The following is a 15,821-nucleotide window of genomic DNA, read 5'->3' as shown; positions in this document are numbered from 1 at the left end:
GGAGCTTTCAAAGACCATTACACAGACCATAAACTGTGTATGTCTGTGTGAATATAAGGATAGAGGTATAAATACATGTATGTTTATCTATAAAAATTGTATTAATTGTGAATTTTTGAAACAAAGAATGGGTTAAACATTTTAAGTCCATCTTTAGTTCTGCAAGCAGAACAAAGGAGGAGGTCTGTATGACTCAAGGGAGCTCTAGTATGGCCTAGTGAGTCCGCGGCCTCCAAGTGCATCACGTGCCCTCTCTCTAGACTGGAGTGCACTCACAGCCTGGCAACCCGCCAGGAAAGGGCTGTACCAAGACATCCTCAGTCAGGCTCAACTTTCTGTCTACACCACTGACCTATATTCGAACACTGGCAAGTTTTAAATCTGCTAGCTGGGATTAAGCTCCTAATTTTCTTCATCAATGGATATTTGAAAGCCAAATTCCCAAAATGAAGAAAATATTCCCCTATGGAGCAGTTATAACGAGCATTAATTGCATAGGATAAAAGAAGAGATGACAGTGAAAGATTACATGATACAGGAAAATGAACTGCAACTTACCAACTACTTCATCATCTGGCTGAAAGAATGACACCTTGTTTCCAACTATAAAGTAGAGAAAATGAATACTGTTATTAACTATAATTCTCATTTAAAAACATTTATTTGAAAGAGTAGGGCGTGAGGTGGGGTGCAGAAACAGAAAGAGAGCGAGATCTGCTAGTTCATTCCCCAAGTGGCCACAACAGCCAGGTCTGGGCCAGGCTGAAGCCAGGAGCCAGGAGCTCCATCCTGGTCTCCCATATGGGTAGCAGGGGCACAAGTACTTGGGCCAACCATGCACTGCCTTCACAGGCACATAAACAGGAAGATGGATCAGAAGAGGAGCAGCCAGGACGTGAACTGGAACTTTGATTTTCTAGAAAATCTAGGGCACAGAGCTAGAGCTGTTCACACCATGAAGTGCCTAAGTCAGTCTCTCTCCCCTCTCCCACTCTTTCCCCTCCACCGTGGACCTCTGCATATTTAACTACCACTAAGGATGAGAAAGTAAAGGAAAAGAATCTATCCCACAGCTTCTATGCCGATTCCATTTCCACCCTCCTGTGTGTGGCCCAATCTTCTATCATTTTACTTGCAGAATCTCACACAATGGGAAATTCTGATCAAAGTTAAAAAGCCAATACCATAATTCAATTTATTTGAGTACATAATTTATTTTTTAAATGGATCATAGTAGTTGTATTTACTTAGGGGCAATGTGACCTTTCAATACAAGTTTACATTACAATGTGCCATGATCAGCTCAGGTGAAACATTTTTCTGTGTGGGGAACACTTAAAATTCTCTCTACTATTTCAAAATATTTAATTAATTCTAGCCACCCACAGTCATTATTCTGTACTGCAGTACATGGGAAGTTATGCCTCCTACCCAACTGTACCCCTATACCTGTTAACTAGCCTCTCTCCATTCCCCTCCCCTCCAGCCTTCCCAGGTTTCGGCTCCCACTAGTCCAGTCTGTTTCTTTTTAGCTTGTCCACAGAAGTGGGAACACGTGGTATTCTCTCTGTGCCTGACTTAATTCACTTAACACAATGTCCTCTATGCCATCTATGCTGCTGACAGACTTTCATTCATTGTTATGGTGAATGATACGCTGGTGTGTGTAAAAATCTGCTTATCTACCGATGGCCATCTGCTGCTCACTGTGAATAATGCTGAATCATCTGAATATTTCTATTCAAAGACTCACGAGAAAAGATGGAGGAAAAATTCAAACATTGCTAGATGCCTACTTGTGCCCAGCATTCATTATTATTATTCCTATCTAACAGACAAGGAAATTGAGGTAAAGCAGTGAAATAAGGTGGAAAAAAGAAATTTGGAAGTGGCCCCATTGGCTGGCTCTGTGAACAAAATGGTTCCAGAATTCACTGTGAGTATTCAGCAAGTAACTGAGTCTGGCATCCTACTTTCAATCCTTCTCTTGCAGTCTGGTTCTTCTTTGGATCCCTTATTTATTTATTTATTTATTTACTTATTTTTAAAAGATTTATTTATTTGAAAGACAGGGAGGGAGAGAGAGGGATGGAGGGAAAGAGGGAGAGTGGGAGGGAGGGAAAGAGAGGGAGAGAGGGAGAGAGGGAGAGAGGGAGAGAGGGAGAGAGAAAACAGAGGGAGACTGACTGGGCCAGGCCAAAACCAGAAGCCAGGAACTCCTTCTGGGTCTCCCACAGGGATGGCAGGGATTCAAGCACTTGAGCCATCATCTGCTGCTTCCTGGGTAGCACATTAGCAGGGAGTTAGATGGGAAGTAGAGCAGCCAGGACTTGAACCGGTACTCTGGTAACACAACATGGGTGTCGCAAGCATGCAAGCAGGGGCTTAATCAGCTGAGCCAAATCACTTGCCCCCGTGCCACTCTTTTTTAAAAAAAAATTTACTTATTTAAAAGGCAGAGTGGTAGAGGAGAGAGAAAGAGGGGTAGGTATTTGCTATCCAATGGTTCATTGCCCAAATGGCTACAACAGCAGGGGCTGGGCCAGGCTGAAGCCAGGGACTCCATCAGGGTATGCTGCGTGGGTGGCAGGGACTCAAGCACTTGAGCCACTAGCAGCTCCAAAGCGCATTAGCAGGAAGCTAGATTGAAAGCAGAGCAGCCGGGTCTCAACCTGGTGCTGTAATACAGATGCGGGCGTTGCATGGGGTGGATCAGCTAGCTGTGCCACAATCCTGCAATTCTGGCCCTGGATTGCTTCTGTACCACCATTCCCCCAATACTTTACCTTCTGTTAAACTGCTGTCTTTTAGTTTGCTCTATCTGAAGAATTTCTTGACAGTGTCTTTCTCTGCTACCAAAGCTCTTGCCCCTAACACCTGCGTACTTTTATTTTGCTCTAGTAATATCAGACTCCCGAAACTCTTACTTTCATCCAGTTATTACCTGCTTCATTGTCTTTACCCATGAAGTCCTCACTGCTGAGTGTGATGCTCCACCTGCCTGCCTCCTATTACCATGACAACTTACTCCAAGAGCCATTTACTTTCTTCTCTCTGGTGGGTAATTCTCCTTGGCACTTTTTTTCTTTTTTAAAGATTATTTATTTATTTGAGAGGTAGAGCTACAGACAGAGAGGCACACACAGAGAAAGGTCTTTCATCCACTGGTTCACTCCCTGAATGGTTGCAACAGTCTGAGCTGTGCCAATCTGAAGCCAGGAGCCAGAAACTTCTTCCAGGTCTCCCACACACAGGAAGAAGCCCAAGCACTTGGGGCCATCTTCTTCTTCTTCTTCTTCTTTTTTTTTTAAGATTTATTTCATTTATTTGAAAGGTAGAGTTACAGAGAGAGGTAGAGAGAGAAAGAAAGAGAGAGAGAGAGAGAGAGAGTCTTCCATCCACTGGTTCACTCCCCAAATGGCCACTCAATGGGCAGAGCGAGGGCGATCTGAAGCCAGGAGCTAGAGATTCTTCCAGGTCTCCGGCCTGGGTGCAGGGGCCCAAGCACTGGGACCATCTTCCACTGCTTTCCCAGGCCATAGCAGAGAGCTGGATCAGAAGTAGAGCAACAGATCTGAACCAGTGCCCATTTGGGATGGTGGCACTGCAGGCGGAAGCTTAGCACACTATGCCACAGTGCCAGCCCTGGCACTTTCATAATAATATGTTCATACGTGAAGCGCTGGTTTAAGACCTGGCTGCTCCACTTCCAGTCTAGCTCTCAGCTATGGTCTGGGAAAGCAGCAGCAAATGGCCCAAGTCTTTGGGCCCCTGCACCTGAGTGGGAGACCCTGAAGAAGCTCCTGGTTCCTGGTTTCGGATTGGCCCAGGTCTGTTATTGCGGACATTTTGGGGGGTGAACCAGAGAAAGGAAAACCTCTCTCTCGCTCGCCCCCCCCCCCCCCCCCCGTTATGTAACCCTGCCTTTCAAATAAATAAATAAATATTTTTGGGCTGGCACCATGGGTCAACAGGCTAATCCTCCGCCTAGTGGTGCCGGCACACCAGGTTCTAGTCCCGGTCGGGGCGCTGGATTCTGTCCCGGTTGCCCCTCCACCCGCATGGGAGACCAGGAGAAGCACCTGGCTCCTGCCTTTGGATCAGCGCGGTGCGCCGGCCGTGGTGGCCATTGGAGGGTGAACCAACGGAAAAAAGGAAGACCTTTCTCTCTGTCTCTCTCTCACTGTCCACTCTGTCTGTAAAAGTTAAAAAAAAAATTTTTTTTAAATGTGCTCATATTTATATCTCTGTCTCTCTCCTAGAAAGTAAACTTATTAAGGGCAAGGACTCTGTCTTAGGATATCCTAAGTACTTAGCAAGTGCTCGTTAAACGTGGAATAAATGAATGACTGATCATCTGCTTTTTTGTACTTTAGTCTGAGCAGAAAAAGGAGAGGAAATAAAATTACCATTTAGCGATGTCAGAAGATTACACTAGAGGCCAGTGTTGCAGCCTAGTCAGTTAAGCCACTGCCTATGCTGTTGGCATCCCACATAGGTGCCAGTTCGAGTCTCGGCTGCTCCACTTCTGATCCAGCTCCCTGCTTGCGGTCTGGGAAAAACTGCAGAAGATGACCTCGGTATTTGGTCCCTACCATACATGTGGGAGACCCAGCTGAAGCTCCTACAGTGGCCTGGCCCAACCCTAGCCACTGTGGCCACTGGAAGTGGAGCAGAGGATGGAAGATCTTTCTCAGTCTCCACATCTCTCCCTCTCTCTGTAACTCTGCCTTTCAGAAAAATAATGTAAGCTTTATAAAAACAAAAAAGATTACAGTGAGAAAGAGTAACTGATATAGGCTTACTACTCTACATGTTAATCACTTCTTACTATAAATACAAACATTTAAGAGAAAACATAAAATTTGACTGGCTATTCTTTCTCCCCTAGAAACCAGGATTCCCATTTTTAGATGAACAAACTTTTTTAATGCTTATTTTGGGCAAACTTTCAAAAACTTCATGTGATGTAGTCATTGTTTTATAAATTCTGGCCTGGAGCTACATTACACAAGTAAATTTATGCTAACTTGTAAACAACATAAAAAGGACAACACGAGGCCAGCACTGGGGCATACTGGGTAGGGCTGCTGCCTGTGATGCCAGCACTGCCGGTTTGAGTCCTGGCTGTTCTACTTCCTATCTAGCTTCCTGCTACGGCCTGGGAAGGCAGTGGAGAATGGCCCAAGTCTTTGGGCCCCTGAACCCGTGTTGGAGACCCAGAGGAAGCTCCTGGCTCTTGGTTTCAGATAGGCCCACCTCTGGCCATTGCCACCATTTAGGGAGTGAACCAGCAGATGGAAGATTTCTGTCTGCCTCTCTAAAACTATAAATAAATAATTTTCTAAAAAAGGACAACGTGTTATTCTGTTCTACCTATAATTATTTGTGAATTTAAATACATAACCTGTAAGTATTTATTAACCTTTAATAAGCTCAACTGCATATTCCAATTAAGTCCTTTTTAAGTAAAAAAAGGACAACATTTTTGTATAATTAAGTTTTTTTCAAAGATTGATTTATTTATTTGAAAGGTAGAGTTACAAACAGACACAGAGAGAGAGAGAGGTCCATTTGCTGGTTCACTCCTCAAATGGCCGCAAAGGCCAGAGTTGGCCAATCCGAAGCCAGGAGCCAGGAGCTTCTTTTGGGTCTCCTATATGGCTGCAGGGGCCCAAGCACTTAGACCATCTTCTACTGCTTTTATTTATTTATTTATTCAAAAGTCAGAGTTACACACAGGGAGAAGGAGAAGGAGAAGGAGAAGGAGAAGGAGAAGGAGAAGGAGAAGGAGAAGGGGAAGCAGAGAGAGAAAGAGAGAGAGAAAAAGAGAGAGAGAGAGAGAGAGGTCTTCCATCCACTGGTTCACTCCTCAATTGGCTGCAACGACCGGCGCTGCGCTGATCTGAAGCCAGGAGCCAAGAGCTTCTTCCAGGTCTCCCACACAGGGGCAGGGGCCCAAGGACATGGGCCATTTTCTACTACTTTCCCAGGCCACAGCAGAGAGCTGGATCATTAGTGAAGCAGCTGGGGTTTGAACCTGTGCCCATATAAGATGGCGGCATTGTAGGTGGCGGCTTTACCAGCCATGCCACAGCACCGGCCCCCATCTCTATTGCTTTCCCAGGCCATAGCTGAGAGCTGGAATGGAAGTGGAACAGCTGGGTCTTAAACTGGTGTCCATATGGGATGCCGGCACTGCAGGCGGCGGCTTTACCCACTATGCCACGGCACCTGCCCCTAATTAAATTTTACATATGAAGATTTTATATAATTGTATGTAGTGGCAAACCAGTTAGCTATTCAATTTCTTTTACCTTATAAAATAAATATTGATATTTACTTATATAAACTTACCATCTAACACAACTCCAGCAATTTCTCTGCCAACAGGAAAGAACTCCTTTTCCATCTTCATTTCTGTCAGAAGCTAAATCAAGACAAAGACTGTTACTGCATTATGGTCAAGGATGGACCCAGCACCTAGTCATACAGGAGAAAAGAGCAAGCAAAAGCCAATGCCCAGAAAGGCCAAACACGATCCAATTTTTGGAGCTGAGACAAAGCAAATAACTTTTCAGAATAGGTTTCCCTGTAAGGGAGGAAAACACGAGTTTGCTGAGGAATTAGTTGGTACACAGGATTAGGTACAAATAGTATTATCCAAATACCATGAACCTAGCATGAAAGGGAAGTACAACCAAAAGACTCCTTGGGTGGTTAGCCACCGCGTATCTGCTCTCTCACTCAGCTGACCGGAGGGTCGGTTTTAGAGGACACTGTTGAGCCTGGGGATGTGGCCAATGAGGATAAAAGAGTCTTCATTCCTAAAGCCTTCCAAATCACCTGTTCTTCTCCTATATTAAGCTGGGGAGCAGGCAGCAAGATGTGAACGACAAGGAAACTGCTTTATTATCTCAGTTTCATAGTAATACATATTTCTTTTGGTTAATTCTACATTTTTTTTTTTTTTTTTTTTTGGACAGGCAGAGTGGATAGTGAGAGAGAGAGAGAGACAGAGAGAAAGGTCTTCCTTTGCAGTTGGTTCACCCTCCAATGGCCGCTGTGGCTGGCGCATCGTGCTGATCCGAAGCCAGGAGCCAGGTGCTTCTCCTGGTCTCCCATGCGGGTGCAGGGCCCAAGCACTTGGGCCATCCTCCACTGCCTTCCTGGCCATAGCAGAGAGCTGGCCTGGAAGAGGGGCAACCAGGACAGAATCCGGCGCCCCAACCGGGACTAGAACCTGGTGTGCCAGCGCCGCAAGGCAGAGGATTAGCCTGTTAAGCCACGGCGCCGGCCTAATTCTACATTTTTAAGTGTTTATTATTTTTTTACTAGGAAGGCAGAGCACAGAGATCGAGACAGTGAAATCTTTCATTTGTTGGTGTACCCCCTCAAATGCCTACAACAGCCAGGAGTCTGAGATTCCATATGGATAGAGTTTGCAAGCAATTGAGCTACCTCCAAGGATGCATGATCAAGAAGCTGGATTAGAAGCACAGTAGTGGGGCCGGCGCTGTGGTACAGCAGGTTAAAGCCCTGGCCCGAAGTGCTAGCATCCCATATGGGCACCGGTTCTAGTCCCGGCTGCTCCTCTTCAGATCCAGCTCTCTGCTGTGGCCTGGGAAAGCAGAAGATGGCCCAAGTGCTTGGGCCCCTGCACCCACGTGGGAGACCTGGAAGAAGCTCCAGGCTCCTGGCTTCGGATTGGCATAGCTCCAGTTGTTGTGGCCATCTGAGGAGTGAACCAGTGGATGGAAGACCTCTCTTTCTCTCTCTGTAGCTCTTTCAAGTAAATAAATCTTAAAAAAAAAAAAAAAAAAGCATAGTAGCAAGGATTCAGACTAGCACTCTGTTACGGGTTGTGGGTATCCTGAGTGGAGGCTCAACCCTCATTACTACAATGTTTATGCCTAAATTTTGACTCCATTTTAAAAAATAGATTTATTTATTTTAAAGATTTATTTATTTATTTGAAAGGCAGAGTTTTAGAGAGGCAGAGAGAGAGAGAGAGAGAAAGAAAGAGAGAGAGAGAGAGAGAGAGAGAGAGAGAGAGAGAGAGAAATGAATGTCTTCCATCTGCTGGTTTACTCCCCAGTTGGCTGCAATGGCTGGAGTTGTGTCAATCTGAAGCCAGGAGCCCAGAGCTTCTTCCAGGTCTCCCACATGGGTGCAGGGGCCCAAGGACTTGGGCTATCCTCTATTGCTTTCCCAGGCCACAGCAGAGAACTGAATTGGAAGTGGAGCGGCTGGGACTCGAACTGGCACCCACAGAGTGCCAGCACTGCAGGCGGCAGCTTCACCTGCTAAGCCACGGCGCTGGCCCCTATTTATTTATTTGGAAGACAGAGTTACACAGAGCCAGAAGCATAGGCAGAGAGAGAGATCGATCTTCTATTTGCTGGTACACTCCCCAAATGGTTGCAAGGGCCGGAGCTGGTCTGATCCAAAGCCAGGAACTTCTTCGAGGTCTCCCACGTGGGTGCCGGGGCCCAAGGACTTGGGCAACCATCTTCTACTGCTTTACCAGGCCACAGAAGAGAACTGCATTGGAAGTGGAGCAGCTGGGATTCCATATGGGATGCCAGCCCTGCAGGTGGTGGCTTTACCCACTATGTCACAGTGCAGGTCTAAAGATTGATCTATTTATTTGAAAGGCAGAGTTATAGACAGACAGAGGCAGAAAATGAAAGAGAAGTCTTCCAGCTGCTGGTTCATTCCTCAAATGGTTGCAATGGCCAATGTTGGGCCAATCTGAAGCCAGGAGCCTGAAGTCTCTTCCAGGTCTCTGACATGGGTGCAGAGGGCCAAGGGTTTGGGCCATCCTCTGCTGCTCTCCCAAGTGCATTAGCAGGGAGCTGGATTGGAAGAGGAGCAGTCAGGATTTGAACTGGCACCCGTATGAGGTGCCGGCAATGAAGGTGGCAGCTTTAACTGCTATTCTGCAGTGCTAGCCCCTAAATATTTACTTTTAAGAGTTTAGTATTGAGGCAGGCATTGTGGCATAACAGGGTAAGTCAATGCCTAGCATCTCATATGGGTAGCTGTTGAGTCTCAGCTGCTCTACTTCCCATCCAGCTCCCTGCTAATACACCTGCTAAAACAGCAGAAGGCGGCCCAACTCCTTGGGCCTCTTGCACCCATGTGGGAGATCCTGGATGAAGCTCTTGGCATCAGCCTTGCCCAGCCCTGGTCATTGTGGCCATTTGGGGAGTGAAACAGCGGAAGAAAGAGCTCTCTCTCTGTAACTCTTTCAAACAGATACACCCTTTTTATTTTTTTAATGAACAAAAAAGGAGTTTAGTTTTTTGTAAAATTTTAACCAAATTAATTACAATTTTAAGTAACAGAATATACTACTTAAGGCCTACAGTTTGAGTTCTTGCCTTTTTTTTTTTGACAGGCAGAGTGGACAGTGAGAGAGAGAGACAGAGAGAAAGGTCTTGCTTTTGCCGTTGGTTCACCCTCCAATGGCTGCTGCGGCCGGTGCACTGCGACCAGCGCACCGTGCTGATCTGAAGCCAGGAGCCAGGTGCTTCTCCTGGTCTCTCATGCGGGTGCAGGACCCAAGGACTTGGGTCATCCTCCACTGCACTCCCGAGCTACAGCAGAGAGCTGGACTGGAAGAGGAGCGACCAGGACAGAATCTGGCGCCCCGACTGGGACTAGAACCCAGTATGCCGGCACCGCAGGCGGAGGATTAGCCTATTGAGCTGCGGCGCCAGCCACGTTTTTGCTATTTGTAATAATTGTAGAGATGCTGAACATATTTGTGGATATCATTGTACTTTAGGAACAGGAAATAAAAACGCATTGAAATAATTCTGTGTATTTGTTTTACTTTTCAATTTTTTGAACTCCTATAATTATAGCTGAATATCTCTTTTTTTTCATGTGGAACTTTACATGTTTCCTAGATCATATTAGATTTTTATAGAAATATTGGATGTTTTTCAGCATTTGTTTTTATGCATACTTCTACATAGTAATGATTTTGGCAATTGTACCCAGCCTCCTTCACTTACCATAAGTACTTTCTTATACTATTGCATGATTTTCATAACTGTTACACTTAATGCAATCTTTCATTCAACTGGTTTTACTGTAATTTATAATTTTTTTCAGTTAGGGATTTTTTTTCAGTTAGGAATATTATTTCCTAGACCTTGGTTTTTAATGGATTTTTCATAGTTGTTTTATTTTAAAATTTTCATTTACTTTGATTTTACTTGAACGGCAGTGAGACAAAGAGAAAGACAGACACAGGGCGAGATCTTCCATCTGCTGGTCCATTCCCCAAATTCCTGCAAAAGCCAGAGGTGGGACTGGTCGAAGCCAGGAGCCTGAAACTCAGTCTAGGTCTCTCATGTGGGTGGCAGGGACCCAACCACTTGGGCCATCATCTGCTGCTTCGCCTGGTGCACATCAGCATACAGCTGACCGGGAAGTAGTGCAGCTACAGCATGACCAGGTACCAAGAAATGGAAGGGGGCATTCCCAGCGCTGTCTTAACCACTGTGCCAAACAGCTACCCTAGATTTTTTCATACCTTTTTTTTTTTTTTTTGCTGTTTTTAAAGATTCAGTTTTACTTATTTGGAAGGCAGAGTTACAGAGTCAGAGAGAGAGAAGGAGAGACAGAGAGAGAGAGAGAGAGATCTTCCATCTGTTTGTAGTTCACTCCCCAAGTGGCTATAATTGCCGGAACTGGGCCAATCTGAAGCCAGTTGCGTCTTCTGGGTCTCCCACATGGGTGCATGGGTCCAAGTATTTTGGCCATCTTCTGCTGCTTTCTCAGGTGCATTAGAAGGGAGCTGGATCAGAAGTGGAACAACTGGGACTCAAACCAGCACACATATGGGATACCTACATTGCAGGTGGAGGCTTAACCCACTATGCCACAGGACTGGTCCCCATCTCTCTTTCTCTTTTTTTAAAATATGTATTTATTTATTTGAAAGGCAGAGTTATAGAGAAAGAGAGAGAAAGAGAGAGAGAGATCTTCTATCTGCTGGTTCATTCCCCAAATGGTTGCAACAGTCAAGGCTGGGCTAGACCAAAACTAAGAGCCCAGAACTCCATCCGGGTCTTCAACATTGGTAGCAGGAACCTAAACTTGGACCAGACTCCGCTGCTTTCTCAGATGCTTTAACAGGGAGCTGAATCAAAAGTGGGGAAGCTGGGATCTGAATCAGCACTCACATGGGATGCCAGTGTCTCCGGTGGCAGCCTAAATCCATGGTGCCACAATGCCAGCCCATGGGTTTTTCATAGTTTTAAAAAGAACATCTTCTGGGGGCCAGTGCCAGGCGGGTTGAGCCATGGCCTGTGGTGGATGGAGTCTCTCTCTGTCTCTCCTTCTCTAACTCTGCCTTTCAAGTAAATAAATATTAAAAAATAAAAAGAATCTTCTGATATAGATGTCTCCAGAAAGACTTTCACTAGCATTCTTGGTGAAAAGTCTTCAGGGGATCTCATTAACACATGCTCAAGTCATGCTCACGTTATAGAGTTGCCTAGTGGAAGCTTACAATCTTGTTCTGTAATTTCTCTAAGTATCACTTTATCAAAGAGAACTTAGAGTCCGAACAAGTATGTTGACATTACTGTTCAGTAAGTGAAGAATCCAGTAAACTATGGCATTATCTTTATAAAATCTAGTAAATGGATCTGTTCTGTTTATCATGGTACATTTAGCTATAGTTTTGTTTTTCACCAGTTGAAGACTTACCCATGGCTTTCATGGTCAGTAATATGACAGGCTGCTAGGGAGTAATTATTATGGTATGAGATTGGAGATATGTATTTATATGAGACAGAGAGAGATGACAACAAGAATATGACCCATACCTAGAGACATTAACTAGAATAGAATTGGTGGTTAATTATTTGATAAGGTTTCTAGTTTCTATTTTTATTACATTCATACAAATGATCTCTTCCTTGATTATAGGCCTTAAAAATTACTAATCTTCAGCCTTTTGTAAAGGATTTTAAAGTTTCCTATGATGATCAAAATGTATCTTCAATCAGACTAATAATTTACCTTAATGTAGAAATACATAATGCACATTGAAGTATTTTCTTACCCATTCCAAGGATGACAGTAATTTCTTGACACTCAGAAAGTAGTTATCACATCTGCACACTAAGTACACTTTGAAGCTATCATGTAATTTTTGGCTATAATAAAAGCAGCAATACCTTCGTATTTATCTGGCTCAGAGCACAAGCTTTAACTTGAAGTTTCACATAGTTATCCTCTGTAACAGGAAGGTTTTCCTAGGAGCAAATAATAACAACATGTGTTACATTTTCATACGAGAACATACACTTAAATTGTGAAAATTATCATACATAATTGAACAAAATCAAACATCTTAAATCTTACAGCTAGCTTAAGTTACAAATATTCAGCAGAATACAGTCAAAAAAAGAATAAAGAAAGTTTTGGAGTACAATTTTTAAAATGAGTACACATGAATATTCACATACTAAGACTGATAGATGTATAGATAATAAACTTAGGATAATAAAATACAGCAATACTGTACTTTATCTTTTTTTTGTTTTGACAGGCAGAGTGGAGAGAGAGAGAGAGAGAGAGAGAGAGAGAGAGAGAAAGGTCTTCCTTTGCCATTGGTTCACCCTCCAATGGCCGCTGCGGCTGGTGCACCGTGCTGATCCGAAGGCAGGAGCCAGGTGCTTCTCCTGGTCTCCCATGTGGGTGCAGGGCCCAAGCACTTGGGCCATCCTCCACTGCATTCCTGGGCCATAGCAGAGAGCTGGCCTGGAAGAGGGGCAACCGGGACAGAATCCGGCGCCCCAACCGGGACTAGAACCCGGTGTGCCGGCGCCGCAAGGCGGAGGATTAGCCTGTTAAGCCACGGCGCCGGCCTGTAATTTATCTTAACCTAATCTTAAAACATCAGCCCCCCTCCCAAAAAAAATCGGCGCTTCACACAGATAATCTTTTTTATTTTTATTTTTTAAAAGATATCTTTTATTTATTTGAAAGTCAGAGTTTCAGATAGGCAGAGGCAGAGGCAGATAGAGAGAGAGCTATCTTCCATCTGCTGGTTCACTTCCCAAATGGGTACAATGGCCGGAACTGGGACAATCTAAAGCCAAGATCCTGGAGCTTCTTTTGGATCTCCCATGTGGGTGCAGGGGCCCAAGGACTCGGGCGATCTTCTGCTGCTTTCCCAGGCACATTAGCAGGAAATTGGATCGCAGCTGGGATTCGAACCAATGCCTATCTGGGATGCTGGCACTGCAGGTGGTGGCTTTACCCTCTACGCCATGGTGCAGGGCCCATTTACAGATAATCTTAAACACAGATGGGGGGCTGGGGCCATGACTCAGTTGATCCTCTGCCTGCGGTGCCAGCATCCCATATGGGCATCAGGTTCTAGTCCCGGTTGCTCCTCTTCCAGTCCAGCTCTCTGCTGTGGCCCGGGAGTGCAGTGGAGGATGGCCCAAGTGCTTGGGCACCTGCACCCGCATGGGAGACCAGGAAGAAGCACCTGGTTCCTGGCTTCGGATTGGCGTAGTGCCAGCCATGGTGGCCATTTGGGGAGTGAACCAACAGAAGGAAGACCTTTCTAAATAAAATAAAACAAAACAAAATAAAACAAAAAAAACCTCACAGATATATAGCTTTTACTACTTAATGCTATACATCAAGTTATTTAGAGATACTTGTTCATTTTTTTCTTAACACCTGTTCTGGACATTTCAGCTTGCCCTATGGGATTTTTAGGTCAAAACACAAACTTAGGGGCTGGCGCTGTGGCATAGTAGGATAAGTCTCCATGTGCAGTACCAGCATCTCATATGGGTGCCAGTTAGGGTCCCGGCTGCTCTCCTTCCAATCCAGCTCCCTGCTAATGTGCCTGGGAAAGCAGCAGAAGATTGCCCAAGTGCTTGGGACCCTCACCCATGTGGGAGATCCAGAGAAAGTTCCTGGTTCCTGGCTTTGGCTTGGCCCAGCTCCAGCCATTGTGGCCATCTGGGGAGCAAACCAGCTGATGGAAGCTCTCTCTCTCTTTCTCTCTGTCTCTCTGCCTTTCAACTAAATAAATAAATCTTAAAAAAAAAAAATTAAAAACCTATAAATGAAATTTAATTAACTCTCATGGTCCACAGCTAGATTTTTTTTTTTTTTTTTTGACAGGCAGAGTGGACAGTGAGAGAGAGACAGAGAGAAAGGTCTTCCTTTTGCCGTTGGTTCACCCTCCAATGGCTGCCGCGGTAGGCGCGCTGCGATGGCGCACCGCGCTGATCCGATGGCAGGAGCCAGGAGCTTATCCTGGTCTCCCATGGGGTGCAGGGCCCACTGTACTCCCTGGCCACAGCAGAGAGCTGGCCTGGAAGAGGGGCAACCAGGACAGGATTGGTGCCCCGACCGGGACTAGAACCCGGTGTGCCGGCGCCGCAAGGCGGAGGATTAGCCTAGTGAGCCGCGGCGCCGGCCTCCAAAGCTAGATTTTTATTCTTAATTCATTACTCACTGTCGTCCAACCAATATTATTAAATATAATATCACCATCTCCAAATAACTATACCCTAGCACCAATAATTATTTCAAATCCTGATAGCCCAAAATCAGATTAAAAGCTAGCCAAGAGTAGTTATTTGCATAGCCCTTCCTGTGACCTTCCAAAGAGATTTCTGTTTCATTTGCCATGAGCACAATATTCTGGGGGTGTCTCTTTTTAAATCTCAGACTTGCTACTTGGTGGTATTAAGAAGACACTCAACCATATAGATGCATTTGTGAATTTTACTGATTTTGTCGAGCCTGGAGATGAGCCTTCCTGACAATCAATCAAATCTCAGGCTCTCATCCTGACCCAATGGTAGAAGCCAAGTTGTCTAAGATTTAGACTTCGGACCTAAATTAATTTGGAGATTGTGAAAGACAAGGGCAGGGGGTGAGGATTACATTCACGATCTAGAAATTTTTTGTTACTATAAAATCCTGAGATCGATCGATCAATCTATCTATCTATATATATAGATGCCTATATATATAGGTTGTTCTGTTTTCCTAATGTCTTTCATAGCAGCACCCTGAGCAACTGGAAACTTTATGGGGCTAATATGATGGTACAGCAGGTTAAATCTCCACCTGCAACACTGGCATTTTTTTTTTTTTTTTAACAGGCAGAGTGGACAGTGAGAGAGAGAGAGACAGAGAGAAAGGTCTTCCTTTTCCATTGGTTCACCCCCCAATGGCCACTGTGGCCGGTGCACCGCACTGATCTGAAGCCAGGAGCCAGGTGCTTAAGAGTCCTGGCTGCTCCACTTCTGATGCAGCTCTCTGCTAACGCACGTGGGAAAGCAGTGGAAGACGGCCCAAGTGCTCGGATCCCTGCTTCCAATCTGAGAGACCGAGACAGAGTTTCAGGCTCCTGGTTGTGGCCTGGCTCAGCCCTGGCCATCGCAGCCATTTGGGGAATGAACCAGTGGATGAAAGCGTCCTCTGTCTCTCCCTCTCTCTGTGTAACTAAATGTCGATTGATTTACTTAATTAGAAAGCAGAGCAGCAGCAGCAGCAGAGAGCGAAGCAGAGAGAGAGACAGAGACAGAGTGGGAGTGAGAGACAGAGAGAGAGAGAGTTTCATCTGTTGGTTCACTCCCCAAATGCCTGGCCAGAGATGCGCCACACTAAAGTCAGGAGCCAGGAGCTCCATCTCGGCCTCCCACGTGGCAAGGACCCCACTACTCGAGCCACTACCTGCTGTCTCCCAGGATGCATCAGCATGAAGATGGATGGGAACCGGTATAGCTGGGACAAGAATGAGCACTCTGACATGG

At 45.3% G+C, this 15,821-nt stretch overlaps 1 protein-coding gene across 3 annotated transcripts in view; it reads right to left on the bottom strand.

The window, feature by feature from the left end:
* CRYZL1 (crystallin zeta like 1) overlaps positions 1-15,821 on the bottom strand; it is a 52,953-nt gene that overhangs the window by 28,462 nt on the left and 8,670 nt on the right. For all 3 annotated transcript variants that reach the window (XM_062205871.1, XM_062205888.1, XM_062205880.1), the window contains exons 3-5: positions 12,204-12,281; positions 6,358-6,430; positions 559-603 (exon numbers count right to left, since the gene is read on the bottom strand). In XM_062205871.1, the coding sequence (XP_062061855.1) occupies positions 559-603; positions 6,358-6,430; positions 12,204-12,281 (196 nt within the window). The remainder of the gene's footprint in view (positions 1-558; positions 604-6,357; positions 6,431-12,203; positions 12,282-15,821) is intronic.

This window comes from Lepus europaeus, chromosome 2 (genome assembly GCF_033115175.1).
Source record: "Lepus europaeus isolate LE1 chromosome 2, mLepTim1.pri, whole genome shotgun sequence".
Lineage (NCBI taxonomy): Eukaryota > Metazoa > Chordata > Mammalia > Lagomorpha > Leporidae > Lepus > Lepus europaeus.
The sequence above is the reverse complement of the archived record's forward strand: the minus strand, read 5'-3'. Positions and strand labels throughout refer to the sequence as shown.